Genomic DNA, 23391 nt, shown 5'->3' on the forward strand with positions numbered 1-23391 from the left:
ATGAGAATTAACCAAAAACAACATTTTAACGTTTGTACAACCACCTTCTAAAGACTGCGTTCATTGGTGGATGCCACGATACCCAACATTACCTGCGGAGCCATCCCAATTTACCTATTTCAAATTGCCCTGAGCCCTGTCAATCCGGTACAGGTTAGTGATGTGGATCCAGTGAACTTTCCCTCACTTACTCACTCACACATTTAAATCTAATATAAATCATTCATTCCAACCCTGCAAGACCATGGCTTAAATGTTATTACACATATGTGTGATACACACTCAACTGGGCAGCGGGGAGGTACCGTACAACAATAATGGTGGGGACACTTCCGGTCAGGGTGTCCGCAGCCCAACAACAAGTCGCCCGACTTCCGACTTCTTTGCCCCCCCCCCTTCAATTATTCGGTCACTGACAGCCAAACAGCTCTTTTACTGTACGCCTCGCAAGAGGAGGGTCTCCTCACATCCAGGCTCTCACACAGCCTCATACGGGTTGCTAGGGGTTTCCTTACCACTGGTTGCCTAGCCTGGTGTTGCCTTAGTGGTTAGGGTGGTGGCTTGGGATCCTAGGGTCCTGAGTTCAAGCCCCGTTGGCCGCTGAATTAAAAAATACACCAGGAGGTTGACTCAGCCTGTCATCCTTCCGAGGTCGGCAAAATGAGCACCAGTGTACTGGTAAGGGGGACACTGCATCAGCAGCATAGCCGTGTCCCAACCAATCATGCAACCAGCAGCCACAGGCTGCACTCCATAGAGAGAGGCCACTGGTCGCCAAAATCAGACCCTCCTCAATGACAGGTCTCCATTTCTCCACGGAGCCAGGCTCTCTCGCAGCTTCATACACATCCAGGCTCTCACACAGCCTCAGACACTACCAGCTGCCAAGGACAAATGACCTCAGGGGGAGCCGCAGTCAACGCTCCTCCAGAGCTTGATCCATTCCTGCGGACCCACATATCTTCCCCACCCACACAATCCAACATCTCATTTCCTCTCCCACTGTCATTCAAGTCTCAAACAATGCAATGCAAAATGGTGATCATGTTCCTACACTGCCATGGCCTGCTTACATGTTATAATTCGCATTCATTCTCCAAAAACAACTCCATTTGTAACACATAACAGGCATCGACATCACAAGACAATTCTGGTTTCCACACCAATCCCTTTACTGGCCATTGAGTCACTCTCGCTCGCTCTCATACCAATTACCCATGTCCCAATTTTGAAGCAAAATTGAACCCTTGGGACAGTAGATTCAAAACACTTTACCCTAAGTGTAAGTCGTCACAGGTTCGTCGGGTCTAAGAGTGTCATCCACCCCTTCTAATTTTCTTCACACTCTTTTTATCCACCCCTATGGATCCGTTGCTTTCAAACTCCCTGGGTCCCAAACTTGTTTGTTTATTTATTTATTTTTAATTTGCCTATCACTCCAAAATCTTGCAGATCAAGCTGGCTAGTAGTGATAGGGTGCAATTGTAGACTTTAAGCACACCCTCGATGAGGCGTCAACGAATCAGATCAGCCACAGGAACTGTCTAAAAACATTCTTGCGAGAGGCAGCAGGATCGATGCCTGCATCCCCCTCCAGAATCCAGTAGACCCAAATTTCTCTCATCCACTCCCAGAAGCCTGCATCCTCTTCCAGGATTTGGTAGACATAGATTTCTCAAATCCTGTGTCTTGTCAGCTAAGAATTTTTGCAATAGCTGGAGTTCTACACTCTGCTGTGATTTTTTTTTTGTATACCTTGTCGAGGCTCGCATGAGAGCTAACACACAGCAAAGGGGGGGGGGCATGAGACAAGAGGGGCGGGAGTGGGAAGGACAACACAGTGGGGAGCAGAGACATTAGGAGATCTGTGGAAGGGAGAGGGATGGCGTGAGGAACATGGGGAATACAAGATGGAGATTACAGGGACTTTCAGGAAGGAAAGCAGGGAATTTGAAGGAGGTGGGCTTGGGGTGGATTAACGGGGGTAGAAAAGATCGAGGATTTGGATGTTTGTCAAGTTCCGATTTTCTACCCACCGATGTCTTTTCAAGCTCTGTCACTCTCTGGGCTTCGCTCTTGAATGACTGCAATTCAACACGCAATGCTCTGTTCTCCTGGCATAAGCTCTCTATCAGCAGAGATTCCTTACAAAGGTCAGCACAGTTCTCATTGCCAACAAGTCCAGTATTTGGCAATTCACCTTCGTCACGCAGTTCATCCACCTGTTTCTCCGCAACATACCTTGCTGAAGAATCTATCGGTCTGACATCCAGAAGGGATTCCTGGGGTACATCAGTCATGCAAGTCCATCCAATGAAAAATTCCAGGCATCATCTTCATCACCAAAATCTTCAACATTCGCACCAAGTGGGGGCATTTTCTCCTCAAAGCTTGAACTTGATTTACTTTGGTTCGTTTCAAGATGAGCCTCTTGCTCAACTTACGGAAAGTTACAGCTGCTGCAACTCTCCTCCTCAACACTTCCTTCTTGGGATTTCTCCAATCCTGGCTCAACAAAACAAACTTCAGGACTTGCCTTCCTGTAGGTGCCAAGTTTGGGAAGAAGTGCTTCAGGAAGATCACTTTCCTCATCCAGCACCTTCGCAACTTCAATGTCCTTTTCCTTCACAGCATCCAATGCATCACTGCCTACCATACAATCACCAAAAAACATTTCTGTAGATACACTCTCAATACAGCTGTACCATCTGCATCACAACAACGAGAAGCACCAAACTTGTCACAATCCAATCCTCTGCCTTGGTATCACTTCCACTAGATTTATAAACCGAGTAGTTGGCCTTCACAACTGTCATCAAAATCTGAACTCTGAGATTGGCCCTGCGAATTCATTTCAAATACATCACCTTCGCCCTGGTCCATTTGACAAGCATCATGCCCTTCCTCTTGAGGTCCGTCTGTGCCTGTTGACCCGTCTTGCACTTCTTCAAATTGGGCAGTTCTCTCTCCAGAGTTTACATCAGCAAGCTCACTTTCGAATGTTTCTGAACTAGTCGCTTGCTCGGTACTTGACACATCAACGCCACCGTCGCTCTCCATGACATGTCCTGCAAATGGTTCAAACATTGGCTCCACCAAATTTGCTCGACCCTGTTCAGCACCATCCCCATTATCAAGGTGCTGCAAGTCCAACCCAACTTCGTACGAGTCAGTCAGCTCCAACACGGTCTCAACAGGACCATCAACACAGGGTCGGATTGATGTTTAACAGGCCCTGGGACATTAAGGTAGTAGAGCTCCCCCCCCCCCCCCCCCACACCATAAACCTTGAAAAGTAGTGGGAAGAAATTTATGATTAAAAAAACAAAGAGCTGAACTGTGTTACTGTGTTTAGAGCTATAAACATTTTGCTACAGCACTTTTTAAAACTTCATAAAAAGCAGAAGTAAAAATACTTTTTTTCATTAACTAAGAGCATTTACGAATTATCCTAAAAACTTTTAACTTACAATTAAATAGCTTATTTAAAAGCTGTTAGGGTTCAGCTTCAGAACATTCAGCTTCAGACAACACCTACACGTTCAGCTTCAGAAAGCACCTTCACATTCACCTTCAGACAGCACCTGAACATTCAGCTTCAGACAGAACCTGCATGCTCAGCTTCAGACAGAAACTGCACGTTCAGCTTCAGACAGAACCTGCACGCTCAGCTTCAGACAGAAACTGCACGTTCAGCTTCAGACAGCAACTGCATGTTCAGCTTCAGAGAGCACCTGAACGTTCAGCTTCAGAGAGCACCTGAACGTTCAGCTTCAGAGAGCACCTGAACGTTCAGCTTCAGAGAGCACCTGAACGTTCAGCTTCAGAGAGCACCTGCACATTCAGCTTTAGACAGAACCTGCACGCTCAGCTTCAGAGAGAACCTGCATGCTCAGTTTCAGACAGAAACTGCACGTTCAGCTTCAGAGAGAACCTGCACGTTCAGCTTCAGAGAGAACCTGCACGCTCAGTTTCAGACAGAAACTGCACGTTCAGCTTCAGACAGCAACTGCACGTTCAGCTTCAGACAGCAACTGCATGTTCAGCTTCAGAGAGCACCTGCATGCTCAGTTTCAGACAGAAACTGCACGTTCAGCTTCAGACAGCAACTGCACGCTCAGCTTCAGACAGAAACTGCACGTTCAGCTTCAGAGAGCACCTGCACGTTCAGCTTCAGAGAGAACCTGCACGCTCAGTTTCAGACAGAAACTGCACGTTCAGCTTCAGACAGCAACTGCACGTTCAGCTTCAGACAGCAACTGCACGTTCAGCTTCAGACAGAAACTGCACGTTCAGCTTCAGAGAGCACCTGAACGTTCAGCTTCAGAGAGCACCTGAATGTTCAGCTTCAGAGAGCACCTGCACATTCAGCTTTAGACAGAACCTGCACGCTCAGCTTCAGAGAGAACCTGCATGCTCAGTTTCAGACAGAAACTGCACGTTCAGCTTCAGAGAGAACCTGCACGTTCAGCTTCAGAGAGAACCTGCACGCTCAGTTTCAGACAGAAACTGCACGTTCAGCTTCAGACAGCAACTGCACGTTCAGCTTCAGACAGCAACTGCATGTTCAGCTTCAGAGAGCACCTGCATGCTCAGTTTCAGACAGAAACTGCACGTTCAGCTTCAGACAGCAACTGCACGCTCAGCTTCAGACAGAAACTGCACGTTCAGCTTCAGAGAGCACCTGCACGTTCAGCTTCAGAGAGAACCTGCACGCTCAGTTTCAGACAGAAACTGCACGTTCAGCTTCAGACAGCAACTGCACGTTCAGCTTCAGACAGCAACTGCACGTTCAGCTTCAGACAGAAACTGCACGTTCAGCTTCAGAGAGCACCTGAACGTTCAGCTTCAGAGAGCACCTGAATGTTCAGCTTCAGAGAGCACCTGCACATTCAGCTTTAGACAGAACCTGCACGCTCAGCTTCAGAGAGAACCTGCATGCTCAGTTTCAGACAGAAACTGCACGTTCAGCTTCAGACAGCACCTGCACGTTCAGCTTCAGAGAGAACCTGCACGCTCAGTTTCAGACATAAACTGCACGTTCAGCTTCAGACAGCAACTGCACGTTCAGCTTCAGACAGCAACTGCATGTTCAGCTTCAGAGAGCACCTGAACGTTCAGCTTCAGAGAGCACCTGAACGTTCAGCTTCAGAGAGCACCTGCACGTTCAGCTTCAGACAGAACCTGCACGCTCAGCTTCAGATAGTACCTGCACATTCAGCTTCAGACAGCACCTGCACCATAAGCTTCAGACAGCACCTGAACGTTCAGCTTCAGACAGAACCTGCACGCTCAGCTTCAGACAGCACCTGCACGCTCAGCTTCAGACAGCAACTGCACATTAAGCTTCAGACAGAACCTGCACGCTCAGCTTCAGAGAGCACCTGAACGTTCGGCTTCGGACAACACCTGCACGCTCAGCTTCAGACAGCACCTACACACTCACCTGCAGACAGCCTCCTCTATATTTCTTTGGCTTTAAAATAATTTCCTCAAAAGGCACATTAAATGTGGATGTGCAGCGTCTTCATGGGTTTGCACTTCAAGGTCACTCGATACCACGAAATTAATTACTTGCTCACATGTTGGAGCATCATGGGTCGTGGGCATCAAGCTCTTTTTGTCCATTTTCCTCGGCATGCGTCCACGTGTGTGCCCAGTATTTGAACCGTTCGACGGGCAGATCATCCGCGGATGGACGTGATCCCGTTTTGTCCCCTATCTGAACGTGTCGAGGTCGTGTTGGATCGTTTGACGTGGTACACCAGTTGAGTGTAGCACGTCGTCATGTTGTGGGGGGTGAACACAGCGTTTTGTGAAAGGGGAGTTGTGTGGGGTGCACAGATAGGACGTTTATGATATCATGGGTCACCTATAAACACTCACACTGTACAAAACCCTGAAAGTAAAACCGAAGCACCCCTGACGTTTTACAGTGAGGTGGTGGCCGCTCGGTGGTGCAACGGTTCGAGCGTACTCGTGGAGCGTCCTCGTGGAGCGTCCTCCTTGAGTTGAGAAAACGTGGCTGGTGGTTCGAATCCCGGTGAAGTCATCGTAATTATTTTTTTTTTAATTTGCAAGTCTTCATTCCTTGCTTGTTGCTCAGCATTTAAAAACCGGACAAACAACCATAAATCGGCAATGTCAGCGCATGCCTTGATACGAGGGTTAAACGGCCTCCTCAGGCATCGAAGCTCCTTTTATTAAAGTCAACTCATTCGTACACTCGTTCGTTCGTTCATTAATTAATTAATTAATTATATATTATATTATATTATTAATCAAGCACACACCGCCTGTACGTTTGCTTCATACGCGGCTAGTCGTGTGAGCAATGGGGGGAATGTTTGGAGCGAAGTTCTCGTTCTGTCTCTCTGTCTCTCTGTCTCTCTGTCTCTCTGTCTCTCTGTCTCTCTGTCTCTCTGTCTCTCTGTCTCTCTGTCTCTCTGTCTCTGTGTGTGTGTGTGTGTGTGTGTGTGTGTGTGTGTGTGTGTGTGTGTGTGTGTGTGTGTGTGTGTGTGTGTGTGTGTGTGTGTGTGTGTGTGTGTGTGTGTGTGTGTGTGTGTGTGTGTGTGTGTGTGTGTGTGTTACTGGAAGGACGCTCCGTGTTCCGCCCCCACAAGTTTCGTCGAAATCCCCACAGTGGCGACATCTGCGCACCACGCCTCCATTCCCGTGAACGGCCTTTGCCCTGGTTTCCAGAGTTGAGGTAACTTTCGGTCAACGACGCCCTTTCGCGCGTGTTTCGACGTGCAGGGCATTGATTGGACGAAGCTCCCCGCCTCATGCATCGTCATCATGACGTATTATAATTAATTCATATTTAATTGTTTCTTTATTTGTTTGTTTTTCTTTTGTGACGTTCCTCTCTTATTACCTTTTCTTATATCCTCTCGTAATTTAGTTGTTAATTGTTCGCCCATTTCCTTGTATATCGTCGTTTATAATTATTATTATTATTAAACCTGTTGGTTTTATATGAATCGTTTAAGCATTAAAACGTGTCTTTACGACCTTATTATCTCATGGCAAACACAAACTCGTCCAGCTATCGGTTTACCGTGGGGGTGGGGGTGGGGGATCTTGATAACTCAGTTGTTGTTGACTAAGTTTGATCCAGGCAGCTCGAAACAAATAGCTTTTTGTTTACATTCTTTGTTTGATGTTCTTGCATGCTTCCTGAAATAAAAACGATATAATGACGTCAAAATATTCTGTGAATGTCAAAAATCCAACTTTCTACTGTCATTGATCATCTCCTTGTACTTCTTTTACTACTACTTCCTCTTCTTCTTCTTCTTGTAGGATTATATTTATTTAATTATTTGAACTAAGGCACGAGCTCTCTTCTTTAACGGATTTTTTTTTTTTACAGCGACGTGGTTATAACTCCCCAAGTGGCTACAACACAACACCAGGGTTTGCTTATCTTGAACCAATGAGATATATGATTAATTTATTGAATATTTATCAATATATTCTAATCTGTGCCTTTATGAAAGACTTTCTTACAAAGCAGAAAGTGGCTGTGTGTTTTCTTTTGGCTGTGGCTGCGGCTGCAGTTGCGGCTGCAGTTGCAGTTGCAGTTGCAGTTGCAGTTGCAGTTGCAGTTGCAGTTTTCTTTTGGATCTCCATGTAAATCTGCCTGGTTATGGCTACAACACCCGAGATTAGCACCTGGTAATATATCTCAATCAGGATATTGCATGACTCGGTTTTCACAGCTGCAAGCTTTGAGCAGTGAACAGTAAATATGTTGAATAATCACAAAGTCACACACATTGTTTTGGCGGGTAAACTGATGGTGAACCGTTGGCCACCTGTGCCGTCTTAAAACCTAATGTGGGATCGTACGTCCTGCTTAGCATATCCCCAATACGTACCATATTAGGATGACGTATCATCCCAAGGAAGAGGGTGGGACTGGCTCCATGTGCTGCCTCCTGGGAAGCATCCTGGGATATGCTTGCAGTTGGCTGAGTCGAACGTAAAAGTGTGCGCAACGAAGGGGGTGGGGGGTGGTGGAAACGAAGGTCGACATGGTTGTCAAAGGCAGCATTTCTGGGGAAGTTGCGGAAACCACTCTTGAATTCACGCCTTCGATACCACGTAAGATCTTCACCATTGGGTTATTCTGGTTTGATGCTTTGTTCGGTCGAACGAGTTGCTCGGCGTTCACTTTGGGATCACACGTCGTGACGTGGCTGAAATTCCATCGGAATTCCTGAATTGGACCTTTATTTTTGGGCCAAATTGGGAGCGTGAATTTCGTGTGACCTGGCCTCTGAATTATCAACCATCACATCGTAAGATAAGTTCGAATGTCGATGATTTTGCGGATGATCTTGTGTTGATGATACAAACTGCTTTGTTTCACAGCGTTTGTGCAACCAGTGATGATGTCTGAGACCCGAGAAAGCAACCAAGTGGACTCGAACATATCTGTCAGGCAAGTGGGATCCAGTGGGTTGTTGTGTGTCCAGGGATTTGACGACATGATATTTGATAAATACCTGTTGAAAAGATGTAATGCACACGTGACTGTGCTTATCCTTTAACTCCAATAAACTTTTATTTGATTGAAGAACGATACAGATAAACTTTGGAAAAACTTTACTTTGCTAAAAAGTCATTTTCTGAGTACATCAATCGAATAAGGTAAAAGGTGTGTCTCAGACACACCTTTTACCTTATTCAATTTTCATTCTTCCTCATATGTTAATGTGCTTGAATAATTAATTGATCATTGCCTGTGAAATCTTCAGGTTTGGTTTAAAGTGAAACCTTGAGTCACGTTAATGATTTTCAACTCGAATTGGCCATTATCAAGGCTATCTTATTTATTAATTTATTCATTTATTTATTGTACAGGTGTTGAGGCTCATGGAAGAGTAGAACAACAGAGGTTAATGGGCAGAAAGTGAGATGATGAAATGGTCATCCAACAATACACAGACGCACCGTAGCATCTGAAGGGAGCTGTAGGTAAATGGTGGAGAGGGAAGGGGGTGGGCAGGTCAATGGGCATAGAGGATGTAAGGAATACAAGAGCATAGACAATGAGCTTGTTCGCATCAGCAGCAGCAGCAGCAGCAGTCTTAAAGGCCTGCAGGGAAGAGTATTGTTACAAAGACACTTGGGAAAATGAAGTGTGAAAATGAAAAAAAAAAGTATGTGTGTATGTATATACAGTATAGATATGTTTGTATGTATATATATATATATATGTATATATATATATACTAGATGACCCGTGAACCCGTTGGGTTCCTGTTGTGACAGCGATTGATGAAAAAATCATTTCAAAAAAAAAAAAAAGATAGTTCCAGCAAACTATACCGCTGAGGTTTTTTCATTGATCAAATTCTCCCGAAGAGTACTTGACTGAATGGGGAATTGATTTCTTAATAATTTTTTCCGATTTGAACGTAACTTGATACTGCACACCACAGGAGAATGGTGAGTAAGGTGGGCCGAAAATTTTTGTGCTATCGTGTACCGTTTTGGCTGTATTTCGGGAACATACATACATACATACATACATATATACATGCATTCACATGTACAAGATGTGAGTTTTAGTTATATATATATATATATATATATACATACTAGCGATGCACGGGATAGCAGTACAACATAGCTGGTAGCAGACAACAGACCGTACACAGGATTGAGAAAAATACGCCTTGTGCAAAATGCAAGTGGTACTATGGAACGCCAAGATTTCCCAAACATTGTCGGCATGTCCGCTAAGTGCCACAGCAGTTTCATAGGGATCGTGTGACGACGAGCCGAGTTTTTAGTGTGCAAGCTTGGTTTTATATATATATATATATATATATATATATATATATGTATGTATATTGTTGCGGATTCGCGCCCGCCGGCGTGCGAACGACCACGTAACTCGAATCGCGGTATGTCGCCCACCGGACGGACAATCCAGTCGTGACCCTCTCGGACTAACGCCGGGAACTAGTCATGGGTGGACCTTTCGGCCTCACCACGATCGTGCCAATCAGCCCCCCGCGTGGGATAGGGTTGCTCGCCAAATTCAACCTACCTAAGTACCCACACGGAGGGTAGACCGGGCGATCGCACCTCGCCGCAGGTCGACTTCGGACACGGGCCACTTTAAGCGACCCGTTCCGTACTATCGGGATAACCGAGCGGTGTTATCGTCGGCCCCGACGGTTCGATTAATTATCGGGCGTTTTAACCCATGACCAACCCTTTACGTGAAGTAAGATGGAGATTCAATAAAGGAAAAGACGAAGCGAAGCGGGAAAACAGTTCAACATAATTCACATTTATTTCGCGATGGCACACGGAAAGCACACATATACAATTACACCAAAAGCAAATGTAAAAGGAGAAGAAACATACAATATTACACAAAAAGCAAATATAAAAGAAGAAGACAATGCAGAGCTATCCGACTACCGAGCACACGGCAACACTAATACAATTTTACTTCACAGACGGCGCCGACAATACATATACCCAAAGCAAAAGAAAAGGACCACCCTCAAGGATGAGGCGGGCCTGGGGCCGAGACCGCGTCGGGCCTACCCGTCTGATGATGAGACGCAAAGTGGCGGTGGCGCCCCAACTCCGCGGGCCTCGCGGACAGTGTCTGGTAGGGGGTGAGAAAGGGGCCCCCTTGTCGCACTATCTCAGCGCAGGGGGAAACAGGAGGGGGTTGTTGATGCTCGGGGGAAAGGAGGATATCTCCCTGTCTCGGGTCCCGCGACGAGCGTCTCCACCACGACCTCGGTCGCGCCGCGGGCCTCTCCCTCCGCAGCTCCCCGACTCCGACGCGAGCACCCCCTCAACCGCCTTCGCCGCCGCCGCCTCTCCACAGCTTCGTCCGATCGCCCTCTCCGTCTCCTCTCTTGACTCGTCCCAACTCTTCACTGGCTCCGCGAACTCCCAACTGCGAACTGCGAACTGCCTTGACTGACGAACGCAGCCGTTTATATCCCCCGTGGCCTCGCTTCCCCACCTTTGACCCTTTACCTCCGACCCTTCACCTCTAACTGGCTCCCCATTGGACCGAGGAAAAGTGGGCGTGAATGCTTTTTGATCCATGAATTTGCATATAGCGACCTCACTCCAACGCCCTGGAGGCGGGGCCAAATCGCCCCACGCTCTCCGATAGGACGGAACAGAAGTGGGCGTGAGTCGTTTTTGATCCGTTTTTCTCGGAAAGTCTGTGATGTTTCTGAACACGCTGCTCGGTGCGCGCCCTGCACGAGTCCAGTATCGGTGCCCACAAGTGGCGCAAGAATGGTGGTGATGCGATGGTGGCGAGTTGTGACGGTAAAGGTCGTGGCTGTTGTTGTGAAGCGGCGTTGTGGTTGGTGGTTGTTGTGTGATGGCTGTTGAGACGTGGTTGGTGGTGGTAGTAATGGCGGCTGGTCCAAAATAAATATAGTAAAAGAAAAACGGCTATCTAGAGGGGTCGCAGCCCGAGTGAATGACAATTATTCCCTCTAAACAACGGGTTTGGGCCTAACTACACATATACTTAGAGATATCTCACCTAAGGGACCTGAATGGTGGTTTGCGAATTTCATCAACCACAACAATATATATATATATATATATATATATATATATATATATATATATATATATATATATATATATATATATATATATATATATATATATATATGTGTGTATGTAGTTGTAGTTCATGAACTGGTCACCCTAAAAAGGGGGAGTTGTTTGCATGTTTTTCAAAACATCCACTTTCCACTTTGACTACAGATCACAAAAACCACAGATATCTAGATATCTTAGTATGGGAAGAAAGGTAATTTTGTCTAGTTTAATGTGGAAAAAAGAGAAATAAAAATATGCAATAGTTTTTGTGTAACAGGCAAATAAGTGATACAAGTCAGGGGTGGAGTAAACAGGTGGAGGCGGCGGATGTGGCGGAGGCGGCAGATGTGGTGAGTCAAATTTGGAATAAACTGAATTTATTTCAATCAATAAGCTTTAATCTAATCTATTTTGTTATTTTTTTTAGGTGAGTAACACTTGGGACTTGCTGTTGCATGATGCAAAATTGATTATTCAACTCATTATTATTCAGCAAACCCTGACCAATATGTACAAACTCCTAAAAGAGATCTAGTAAATATCTTTACATAGTTATTTATTTTGACACACACCCCCCATCCCCAACAGTTGAGTACATAATATGTAAATGTTCAGCAATGCTTGCATTTTTATGACATGTTATTTATGATATACTGTACTGTGATACAGCTTCGAAAAGAACACCCAAGAAAAGGCCAAGAGTGTTCTTATCAATGGGATGCTGGACACGGAGGAGTCTCCTCAGTCGGAGACAGGAAATGATGACTCTTTAGGTAAGGAGGACTTCTGGAATGTTTGGTTTTGCATCATTACAAGGTCGTGGTAGTAGAGTCGTGGTCGTGCTAACACCAAATCCCCATGTGCTGTAACACCGATTGCAAGAACGGTTGTGCGGATTGGCAAGTGAAAAATTAAAATTTCCCCTACCGATTCTCAACCTTGTGCCATGTACGTGACCCAAATACAGGATATAGCCAATGCAGTTACCACAATATATACTATTTTATTAAACTATGCAGTGCTTACATCACGGTTATAAATAGTACTGAGATCAGTAGTCAATCATCCACCAGTGCTAAAGATTGTGATATTTACATATCAATCAATTCCCTCAAATTACACAGGTTGTTTGGTGCCAATCATCACACCCATTACAATCTTTCCAATGGGTATAATCTTGAATGTAAGAGGCATAATCCCAACCTGCCATCTGTGCAGAGTTTTTTTTTTTCTTTTTTTTTCTGGAGAATATTGAAGAAATGTGTAAGAGTTGGACTTAAGATGTGTTCCCTCTTTCTAGGTCTTCATCACAACATGCAGGTTGCAGATGTGGACTGAATGTCAGACATGTAGAGGTCCAGCGGGAGGGGTTAGGGTAGAGTTTAGATTTCTGTTTCTCCAATTTAATCTGACTATTCATTTGCAATTGGTCACTGGCTTTGGCACGAACGCAATTTTTTTTATTTTTATTATGGACCCTCAGCATCAAAAAGCTACAAACATCAAACAGTTTCAAATGGAGCACCTCACTGCCATTAAGGCCCGGTCACACCTTGACGTTTTAGCCAACGTATGCCGATTTTTGAATTTTTTTTTTCTAAAACGCTGGCACAAGTTGAATACGTTATGGGTAAGTTTTGATAACATTGAGAGCACGCTGAAAAACACTGCCATACGTCGTTGTACGTTGGCTTTAAACGTTGTACTTTTTGGTTGTCCTCAAATTTTTTCATGCTTGAAATTTCACGACGTATGCCGGCGTATGACTCACACGTTCTGCTACGCTGGCCACAAGTTGTATGCACGGTCTGCGATCGTTGACAGACGTCAACACATGCTACTTGTAAGTTAATCATAAGTTGAGACACGCCGAGGTAGTGTTTAGAGTACCCGAAACTTATTTCTAACCTATGATTAACGTGTTGTTGGCATGTTACGCGATCGTTGCCACACGCCGACAGACGTTACTTTTAAGTTACTCATAGGCTGAAAGACGTCGGTATAATGGATCGTCCTTGCGTCAGCGTCCACGGCCACGGCCAGGACACTTATTTGCAGCATTCTTCAAACTTTTCTTCGGCATGACGAGGATGTTCACACTTCGATGTCTAGCTTGGCTATGATTCCAATTGTCCATCGGCAGCGTCTATTTAAAATAGTCGAGTTTGAGCGTTTTAACACGTTCAGAAGAAATGCTTCAAATTTCCAAACCCAGCGTCAAAAAACAAAGGCGAGTGACAGCAATTTAAATCATTCATTGTAAACAACGAAAATAGCTGAGTGGTACCGTTTAAAAGTCGTTGAGTGTAAAAAATAAAAAAATCCAATTGTTGAGCGCAAGCGTCTACTTTCAATAGTGGGGTTTGAGCGATTTAGCACGTTCAATAGAAACGATTACAATTTCCAAACCCCAGCGTCAAAAAACAAAGGCGAGTGACAGCAATTTAAATCGTTCATTGTAAACAATGAAAATAGCTGAGTGGTACCGTTTAAAAGTCGTTGAGTGTAAAAAAAAAAAATCCAATTGTTGAGCGCAAGCGTCTACTTTCAATACTGGAGATGCAGCCATTTAAATCGTTGAGTTTATCATTTAAATCGTTAAACGCAAGGACGATCCATCATAACCCACACCCTCCCCCTCACACTCACCTACTACTGCCAACATGAACAAACTACTACTAATACTAATACTGATACTGATACTGTTACTGCTGACAGGGACATCGACTCAAAAAGGACTCGAAAACACTGTTGGGTTCCCCTTTTATGAGCAGCATTTTTATATACCAATTCTCAAAACCGCTGGGAACACGTCTTTATATGGCAGTTGTAAGCGAGAAACACGTAAATTTTTTTTTTTGTCGACCGGAAGACGTCATTGGAATACGTCTACATACGTCGATGTGTGTTGGGACTACGTAAAGAATTGGTTCAAAGCACGTCAAACATAAGTTAGAACTAAGTTTCGCGTAAAAAAGACATTACCGCGACGTGTTTCGACTTATGAGTAGCTTATAAGTAGCCTTTGTGGATGTGTGTAAGCGTCCACATATCGTGTGTAAAGCATATCCCCATCGCATGCGGAACGTGTGTCATACGTCGTAAAATTTTGAACATGTTTAAAATTTCTTGACGTACTCTACTTACTACGACGTATGATAGCGTACTTTAGCGTTGTACTCACGTATACCAAACTTACTCATACCGTATTTGACGTGCCCCAACGTTTTAGACACATTTTTCTTAGGTCGGCATACGCTGGCAAGATCGCCAAGGTGTGACCGCGATGTTGACACTTCCATTTCTACGGCAGTTATGATTCGAATCGTTGTGCGTCAGCCTTTTAATAGGCTACGTCACGACATCGTTGGCGATGCGTGCAACGCGCTATGCTGAAGTTAGACTATCGTTGGGCATCGGTTGTGTAGGCCGACAACAGGTTCAGCATTCGTTGGGATAAGTTATCTATAACACAACGAAACGTTCTGTGTCCGTTACCAATGCGTTATACATAAGACCAAGTTGCTATGAATACGTCCGAATCTTTAAAAAAAAAAACATCAAAAGTTCAACGTAAGCCAGCGTTTTAGATACATTTTAATACGTTGCCATCGCTGGCTAAAACGTCAAGGTGTGACCGGGCCTTTAGACCTTTTAAATTGAACCAGATGTAGCAACAAATGCGAATTGTCGATCCCAGCTTGCCGGCTCAATGACAGAAGATGCCATTTACATTTTTGCTGATAATTCAAAGGGAAAAAGGGGTTGTCACTGACAATGCACAATTCTGTCATAAGAACATTAAAAATGAATAGAAAATGTGCCAATGACTTGAAATTACACAATTTGTGAAGAGAAAATGTGAAGATATATGTGTATGTATATATATATATATATATATATATATATATATATATATGTATGTATGTATGTATGTATGTATGTGTATATATATATATATATATAATGTCAGTTAAATATGTGGCTGTCACATACAAAAAAATTATTTGAAAAATATTTGCAGCTTCCATCCCGACCCCATTTAGAATCCCGTGCATTTTTTAAATATCTTTTAAAAATATATATTGGGAAGTCGATCGAGTCAAAAAATTTTTGAGATTTTTTTTTCTCCCCTTATCACTATTTCCGTCTATGTTTGTTGGGTAGTCGATCTAGTCGGAAAAAAAAAAAATGCGATATTTTCTTTTTTTTCTACCCTTATTATCAGTATTTCTGTCGATATTGTTGCGAATTCGTCCCCGCCGGCGTGCGATCGGCCACGTGACTCGAATCGCGGCATGTCGCCAACCGGACGGACAATTCTGTCGTGACCCTCTCGGACTAAGGCCGGGAGCTAGTCACGGGTGGGTCTTTCGGCCTCAACACGATCGTGCCAATCGGCCACCCACGTGGGATAGGGTTGTTCGCCAAACTCGACCTACCTAAGTACCCACGCGGATGGTAGACCGGGCGATCGCACCTCGCCGCAGGTCGACTCCGGACACGGGCCGCTTAAGCGGTCCGTTCCGTGCTATCGGGATAACAGAGCGGTGTTATCGTCGGCCTCGACGGTTCTGATTAATTATCGGGCGTATTAAGCCCACTACAAACCCTTTACGTGAAGCAAGATGGAGATTCAAACGAAGGAAAGGACGCAGCGAAACGTGGAACAATTCAACATAATGCACTTTATTTTCACGACACACGAAGAGCACACATATATCAATTTAAAACAAAAACAACAATGCAGAGCTAACCGAATACACGAACACACGGCAACACTTATACAGTTTTACTTTACAAGACACGGCGCCACAAGATCCATACAAAAACAAAAGAAAAGGCCACCCTCAAAGACAAGGGGGCAGACGGGGCCCGTGGACCTTTATGGCCTGGGACTTGGCACACCGAAAGAGTCCCACGAGACTGTTGCAGGTTACCTGCACCCTCGTGGCGCGATGGTGGGCGAGCTATCTCCGGCACTCCTTGTACGAATGCGCAGGTCAGAGCGGCACCTCCAGTCCGCGTATCCTCCGCGACGTCCGGACTCTCCACCGACTGCAAGCTCCAACGAGCGGGTCGCTCTACGGACCGCTTCTCCAAGACCCAGACGGGCGGAAGACCACGAACAGCCGACTGATACTGACACTCTCACCGACCGCCCTGACCTGACCTCCTTCTGACCTGACTTCATCTGGTGTGACTTTCCCCGACCTAACTTCCTCTTTAAGGCGCCTCCGTGCGCCCTTTTATTTCCCCGGCACCCTGCCCCTCCCTTCGCGTCACGCGGGGGGGGGGGCACATCTACCAGAGAAATCGGGGCGGGAGTTGAGTTTCAACCGTCATTCTTGTTTACCAGAGAAACCGGGGTGGGAGTTGTTCCCCTTTTGTTTTCGTGAACATGTTGATGGTTGCTGGCGGAGTGGTGAGGATGGCGTGGTTGTTGAGAGGCAGGTGTGGTTGTGGTTGTTGTGAAGCGGCGTTGTGGTTGGTGGTTGTGACGTGGTTGGTTCAAAATAAAGATAGAACAGAAAAACGCCCATCTCAAAGCGTCGCAGCCCGAATGAATCACATTAATTCCCTCTAAACAACCGGTTTGGGGATAACTACACATGTACTTAGAGATATCTCACCTACGGGCCCTTCATGGTGTCATGCGAAATTCCACAGCCGTAACAATATGTTTGTCTGTCTGTTTGTTGGCTGCTCTTAGAGCACCCTTATTCTGGACATTTCCATTTGTCTGTCTGTCCGCGAAACTTTGGTCAAGCCAAGGGGCTAAACCACTCAACCGATTCCAATGAAATTTGGTAGCTAGGACCATTATTTCTGGGAATCATGTGCTTTCGAATATGGGACCCCAGGCCTTAGCAATGGCATAGCAACGGCTCTTTAAAGTGATCAAAAAATCCAAAAAAAAATCGATGCTTAGAGTTCTGTGTGCAATCTATCTAGCTCCCTTCATGCCAATTTGCAGCCCTAACAAAAATATTTGTAGGAGATAGGTTTTGGGCGAGTACATGTTGAACATTTCAGAAACGGTTAATTGCGAATATCTCGAAGAGAAAGAGTCTGATTTTGATGAAACTTGGGTGAAATGTGTACAATGTGGCTAGCATGTACACAAAAATGAATGGTTGCTATGTACACCTCCGTTGCTTGGCAACAGCTAAAATACTTTATCGTACATCGTACACTTATTGTGGACTGTACAAAAAAATACCTCCGAAACTGGACCTCCGAGGGACTTGTTTTTTTGTGCCCAAGGAGAATGTCTTACAGCATCATATAAAAAAAATAAAATCTTTAGCGAACAGATAAATGGAATTACCAGGGCTGCCATTTGTTAGAGTCTCTTTGGAAACATGCCTGAAATTTCACAAAGCGGGTTTCTGGGCGCAAACTAAGAGGGCTGTGATAATCATATTTATTGTGCTAAATTGATTGATAGCATGTACATGAATATCGGCTAGTCGCGTCGGCCATCTTTCCATCTAGAGCGAGCAGCCATGTCGCCTACCGGCTTGTCTGTATGTATGTCTGTTCGGTCCAGTGCTCCGTTAATACAATAGTGATTTCGATGAAACTTGGTTGGTAGGTTCATATCATGACCTTGTTGTGTGCAAATGAGAACCGTTGCTATGGACACCACCGTTGCCTAGCAACGGGACTTTGAAATTTTTGAAAAATCATTAAAAAAAATTTTTTTCAAAAATCGGGCCACGAGCGACTGTGGGCAGTACATTCAGCCATATTGTCAAAAATTTCCAGCCGGATCCTATGAAAACTGTCGGAGAAGATAGACTTTGAATGAACCCTGGTCAAAAACAATTAAAAACCGAAGTTCGTTATATCTCAGAGACTATGAGTCAGATATACATGAAACTGGTATGGTAGGTTCATGGTATGTCCTAGTTATGTGCGAGAAATAACCGTTGCTATTGACCCCTCCATTGCCTAGCAACGGCCGACTACCCATGTCCGCCTACCGGCTTGTACATATATATTTAAGCTTTATTTTATTTCAATTGAATGATGTACTTGATCATGAGAACACACATCGCCTTCTTGGCATTTCCAAGAATTTCCAGTTAAGCAATACTTGTACAAAATATTACGTCATCTCGACCAACTAAGTTTGCCGCTCACGCTCAGAATTGGGCAATATTGAGATTCAGACAAAATTATGACTCATAGGAAATATAGATCATGCTCAGAAACGCAAAGCTAAGGTTGAAAAGACCCTTCCCATGTCCTTTTTCTCAATATTGCATAGGTTGAGGTGTTTGCTGAACTACGTTGTTGTTGTTTTTTGAAATGAACCAGCATGCAAAGTGTCCCACATGGGGGTCAAGTTCAGAGCAACATTCCTACTCCTGTAATGGGGGCTTGGGTATGTCACCGTTTTCCCCACTTAAGAGCGCAATAAGTTATGATGCCATCCACGTCTACAATGTTTTGCTCTGATTAGATTCTTAACAATTCTGATATCATCCATGGAGACCTAAACAACTTGTTAAATCGTTGAATGCCCATGATGTTGGAGAGCCGACCAGGTAATTATCCCCTATCTTCCTTCAAAATGGCTGCAGCAGAACACACAAAGACCAAAGGGAGAGAACAATGTATTCAAAAGCTGTGCAAACTAGTGGCAATAATTATAAGTTTCAATCCACCATTGAATCTGTTTAATATTGGAATGTTCCCACACATTGTTTGAAATGTATAGTTTTCTATATAAATACAATCAACAAGTAAGGTTATCAAACATATCACACTCCAAGATGCTCTTCTCCATTGCTTAAGGATATTGCTGCCATAGAGAGGGAACAATGTAAGCCTTCTAGATTGATTCCAGGTGTAGCTGGACTCAGCTATGAGGAGCGGCTTAAGGAGACAGCACTTTATACATTGGAAAGGAGGCGATTGTAAGGGGATCTGATCAAGATGTTTTGGATAATAAAGGGTCGAGACAAAAAAATGCAGAGGAGTTTTTTAGCAGAATAGACAGTGGTAGGACCAGGGTCCATTGTCTGAGAACAAATAAGAGGAGAGTTGGGACAGTATTAAGGCAGGGGGCTTTCAGTCAGAGTAGTTATCTCCACCACTGAAGGTGGATGAAGGTTATGTTTTCACCCCTGTTTGTCTGTCTAGTTTGTGGAAGATTTGGTGTGTGATAAGGACAAATTTATTTGATTTTGGTGAATATCCAGATCTGGATATGAGAATTTTATTTAATTTTAAAGTGATTCTTCATCATTGAGGAATGGATCCAAAAACGATACATAGCACGATATCTCAAAAAGTTGTGGACAGATTTTAACAAAACGTGGTGAATGAGTTGTGCAGTTGACAAGAACAAGCTGATTAAATTTTGGTTTAGGTCCGGATCCAGATCTGGCCTTTCGGTGGGACACAGAATGCAGACTGTCCAGCCTGGCGGAGGTATGCGCTCTACCGAGTGCCTTTCTGTTTTCAAAGTTATAGTAAATATATTTTCGTAGAAACATTGGGCACTCTTCAAGCATTATTTACATTCTTCCTTTGAAGTGTAAACAATTGGTGAGGTTGACTATTCCTTCACATATCTGTTCAGATTGGATTGCAGCTGGCTTGGCCATTGACCTCAGATGACTTCCTTCCTTCCAATTTTGTCTGCAATGGTGTGTTTTTTGGAAAAGAGAAAAATCTGGGTGGGGTGGTGGGTGAGTGGGTGGTTGAAGTTTGAGGGCTGGAGGAGGATGAATGCGACATTCTTTATCCCTGCATAGGAGCTGCAATCTGACTTTCTCATCTCCTCAAACCACTGCAGCTGAAATCTCCAGATAATTTACTTGTCACGGTTCAAACATGTCCTTAAACAAATTCCAGACTTGCCATTTGGAAAGATATCCTCATCTCACCTCTTGGCTTCCTTTGACAGTCTATACTAATAAATGTCAGTGTGTGTATTTCCTCCATAACTGCAAAACCATGAAACCTTTCAGCCTGACACTTTGCATACATACGAAGGGAACTCCCAGGAAGTGCATGAGTGAACATTGGGTGTTTGCGTTAATTAAAACACCCCTTTTTTATATACATTGTCAAGGTTCGTATGAGAGCTAACACACAATGCACAACAAGGGTGGGGGGGGGGGCAGGAGACCAGAGGGGCGTGAGCGGGAAGGACAAAACAGTGGGGAACAGAGATATTAGGAGATTTGTGGGAGGGAGAGGGATGGGGCAGGGAGCATGGGGTATACAACAGGGCAGGGAGCTGGTGAACAGCTGTTTTGAAGACCTGGAGGGAAGAATGGGATTGGAGAGAGTGTGGGAGTTTATTCCAAAGGTGAGGAAAAAAAGAGGACTGAATGAGTGAAGGTGAGCAATGATTCGTGATTTTGGTAGTTTTACCAGAAGGGGGTTGCTGGCGGACCTTGAGCGTCCTGCGGAAATATTATGGGGGGAGGCGGGGACATATCGCAGACAGAGCAGGGGGGGGCAAGACCGGTGGAGAGGAGAAGACGGTAGAAGACAGAAAGACCATGGACCTGCCTGCAGTGAGAGAGTGAGAGACCCAAAGACTTAGACTCACCACGGGAGATACTAATGATCCGAAATGCCTTTGTTTCCACAGTGTGAAGAATATAATTAACGGATTTTTAAATTGTACCCTTTATCAGGCATATCCTTGGCCACCTTACTCTTTGGGGTCTTGAGGCGTATCCTGGATTACCTTACTGGGGTCTGAAGCCGCCATGTTTTTTTTGGCCTGCTCAACCATGCCCCGACTTGGAACAGACCGCAACAATTTCTTCACGATTTTTTTTCACTTTCCTCATTCATATTATCAAATGCCTGTTCTTCATTGCTACGAATTGCTGTATACGTCGCTTTTGTAAGTTCTATAGTTTTCATATTAGGAGCTTGGAGCGATTTCTTACATTATATGATGCAATTTGCCACAATCAACTCTCACGGACGAATTAAAGTATGTCATCAAAATATTATTTCAGCTTTGTGGATCGAATATCGTCTGTACTAAATAAGTGTTGAAATATGGAATGAAATTTGAAAATTTAAAGAAATAACGAGTCTTATTACAAAGCCGATATACCTATTTACTTTAAGCAAGCATGGCTATGGCCCCTCCTTCCCCATATATACACAAGAAAATGTGAAATTTACAAGGCATTAAACTTATCTTTTTCTACTGTTTGGAGAATTATATTGAGTGAACAAAAGATTTTGGAACATGCCAAAATTAACCTGCTTCATTGAGCTGGATGATTTAACGCATTCACTGCTTTACCTTGCCCCTGTCCCCCAGAGGGACTGGTTATCCATAGCATCTGCCAGATCTGTGTCTATATTTTCGGAGTATTCGTGAGGTGCTCTCCAGGGATTAAAAGCAAATCTGGTGAAAAACAGACATTTTAAAATAAAGTTATAACATTTGCATGGGCCGCGAACCGATGTACCACGTGACGCGTGCACAGACGAACAGGCAATGTGGCGGATTATCTGCAATGTTTATTTCATGGGCAATTATACTTTGTGGTGTCTCCAGGGTTGTTCTACATTAAACAGCAACAGCAACTCTTTTGTGGGTAGTCATTTGAACGAATTAATTTAATTTCTTTAACTGTTGCGGGCGTGGTGAAGACCGGCTATAAAGTTAAAGGGATCCCATATGGCATGCAGCCACAGCCTGGCCAGCCGTTCCTTATGAACCATTTATTTGGAGTGTTTGCTTGAGTGCTTAAGCCACTTGCCGAATGCTCTACAGTCAAAAGCGGTGCAGTTCATGTCCCGATCAGGATGTACAGTCAGCAGTCGCTACGAGGTAGAGATCCATGATTTACAAAGATTATATGGTTTCTCTCTGAGTTTGAAAGTAAAATTTATTTGATAACACGAGATTTCTGAGCCATTGCCGTATCAACGTGTTTCCTAAATTACGGAGCCAAATTGTTTTCCACCTGCCACATGACGATTGGCAGCTGTTTATAGAGATAATGTTTATGCACATCTTCCTGAAATGTCGAGAATGCAAAGGTGTTTTTCTATTTTGTTTTATTGAAATTCCCTCAAAACAAGGGTGAAAGTTACTCAAGGTTTTTAGGTTATATAATAGTACCTACTGGAGTCAGTAATCACACTCACTCCAATCCTCCGATTCCTTAAGAATTGCCGCTAATGGCCAAGCACAAAGTGTGTGTGTGTGTGTGTGTGTGTGTGTGTGTGTGTGTGTGTGTGTGTGTGTGTGTGTGTGTGTGTGTGTGTGTGTGTGTGTGTGTGTGTAATTCATTGTGCGGTAGGTGATTAAACTCTCTTGCCTGTGCATGAGATCTATTCATCAGAATCGCATTCAAAACTAGAAGGGCACAGAAAGGGTTGGAAACATAACCTCCATCACCTTCGGTGGCAGAGGTAATGATTTGAAGCTTTAACTTATTTATTATTATTATTTTGTTCATTCATTGATCAATCTCCTGGTTCACTCGAAGGTTTCATTACCCACATACCACCACAAAGGACAAACATACCTTACTACCCTGATGCTCTCATTGTATACCTTGTCAGGTCAGATCAGATCCGTGATCAGATCGACATGATACCTGTACTAAGCTGTTTCATGGTTGGGTTGTCGGTGACTAAACCGTCTCCCCCACCAGGTTTTCTGGTGAGGAGGGTTTATGGATATGGACACCCGGCAGGATTAAATACAAAACCTGTCAAAGAGCGAAGGAGCTCCTTGTGAGCGAACAGCCATTCATATCTAGTGCCCAACCG

At 44.3% G+C, this 23391-nt stretch overlaps 1 protein-coding gene across 6 annotated transcripts in view; it reads left to right on the top strand.

The window, feature by feature from the left end:
- The window catches only part of LOC147016570 (long-chain-fatty-acid--CoA ligase ACSBG2-like), a 100129-nt gene that overhangs the window by 7447 nt on the left and 69291 nt on the right, over positions 1–23391 (top strand). For 3 of the 6 annotated variants that reach the window (XM_085845350.1, XM_085845356.1, XM_085845352.1), the window contains exons 2-3: positions 8380–8449; positions 12283–12386. In XM_085845350.1, coding sequence (XP_085701476.1) covers positions 8380–8449; positions 12283–12386 — 174 coding nt within the window. Of the gene's footprint in view, positions 1–5905; positions 6044–7736; positions 8110–8136; positions 8307–8379; positions 8450–12282; positions 12387–23391 lie in introns of those variants that run through there. The other 3 variants (XM_085845353.1, XM_085845351.1, XM_085845354.1) reach the window with 3 other exon arrangements.

Source organism: Eptatretus burgeri, chromosome 11 (assembly GCF_056783735.1).
Source record: "Eptatretus burgeri isolate ZD-2024b chromosome 11, Ebu_testis_v1, whole genome shotgun sequence".
Taxonomy (NCBI): domain Eukaryota; kingdom Metazoa; phylum Chordata; class Myxini; order Myxiniformes; family Myxinidae; genus Eptatretus; species Eptatretus burgeri.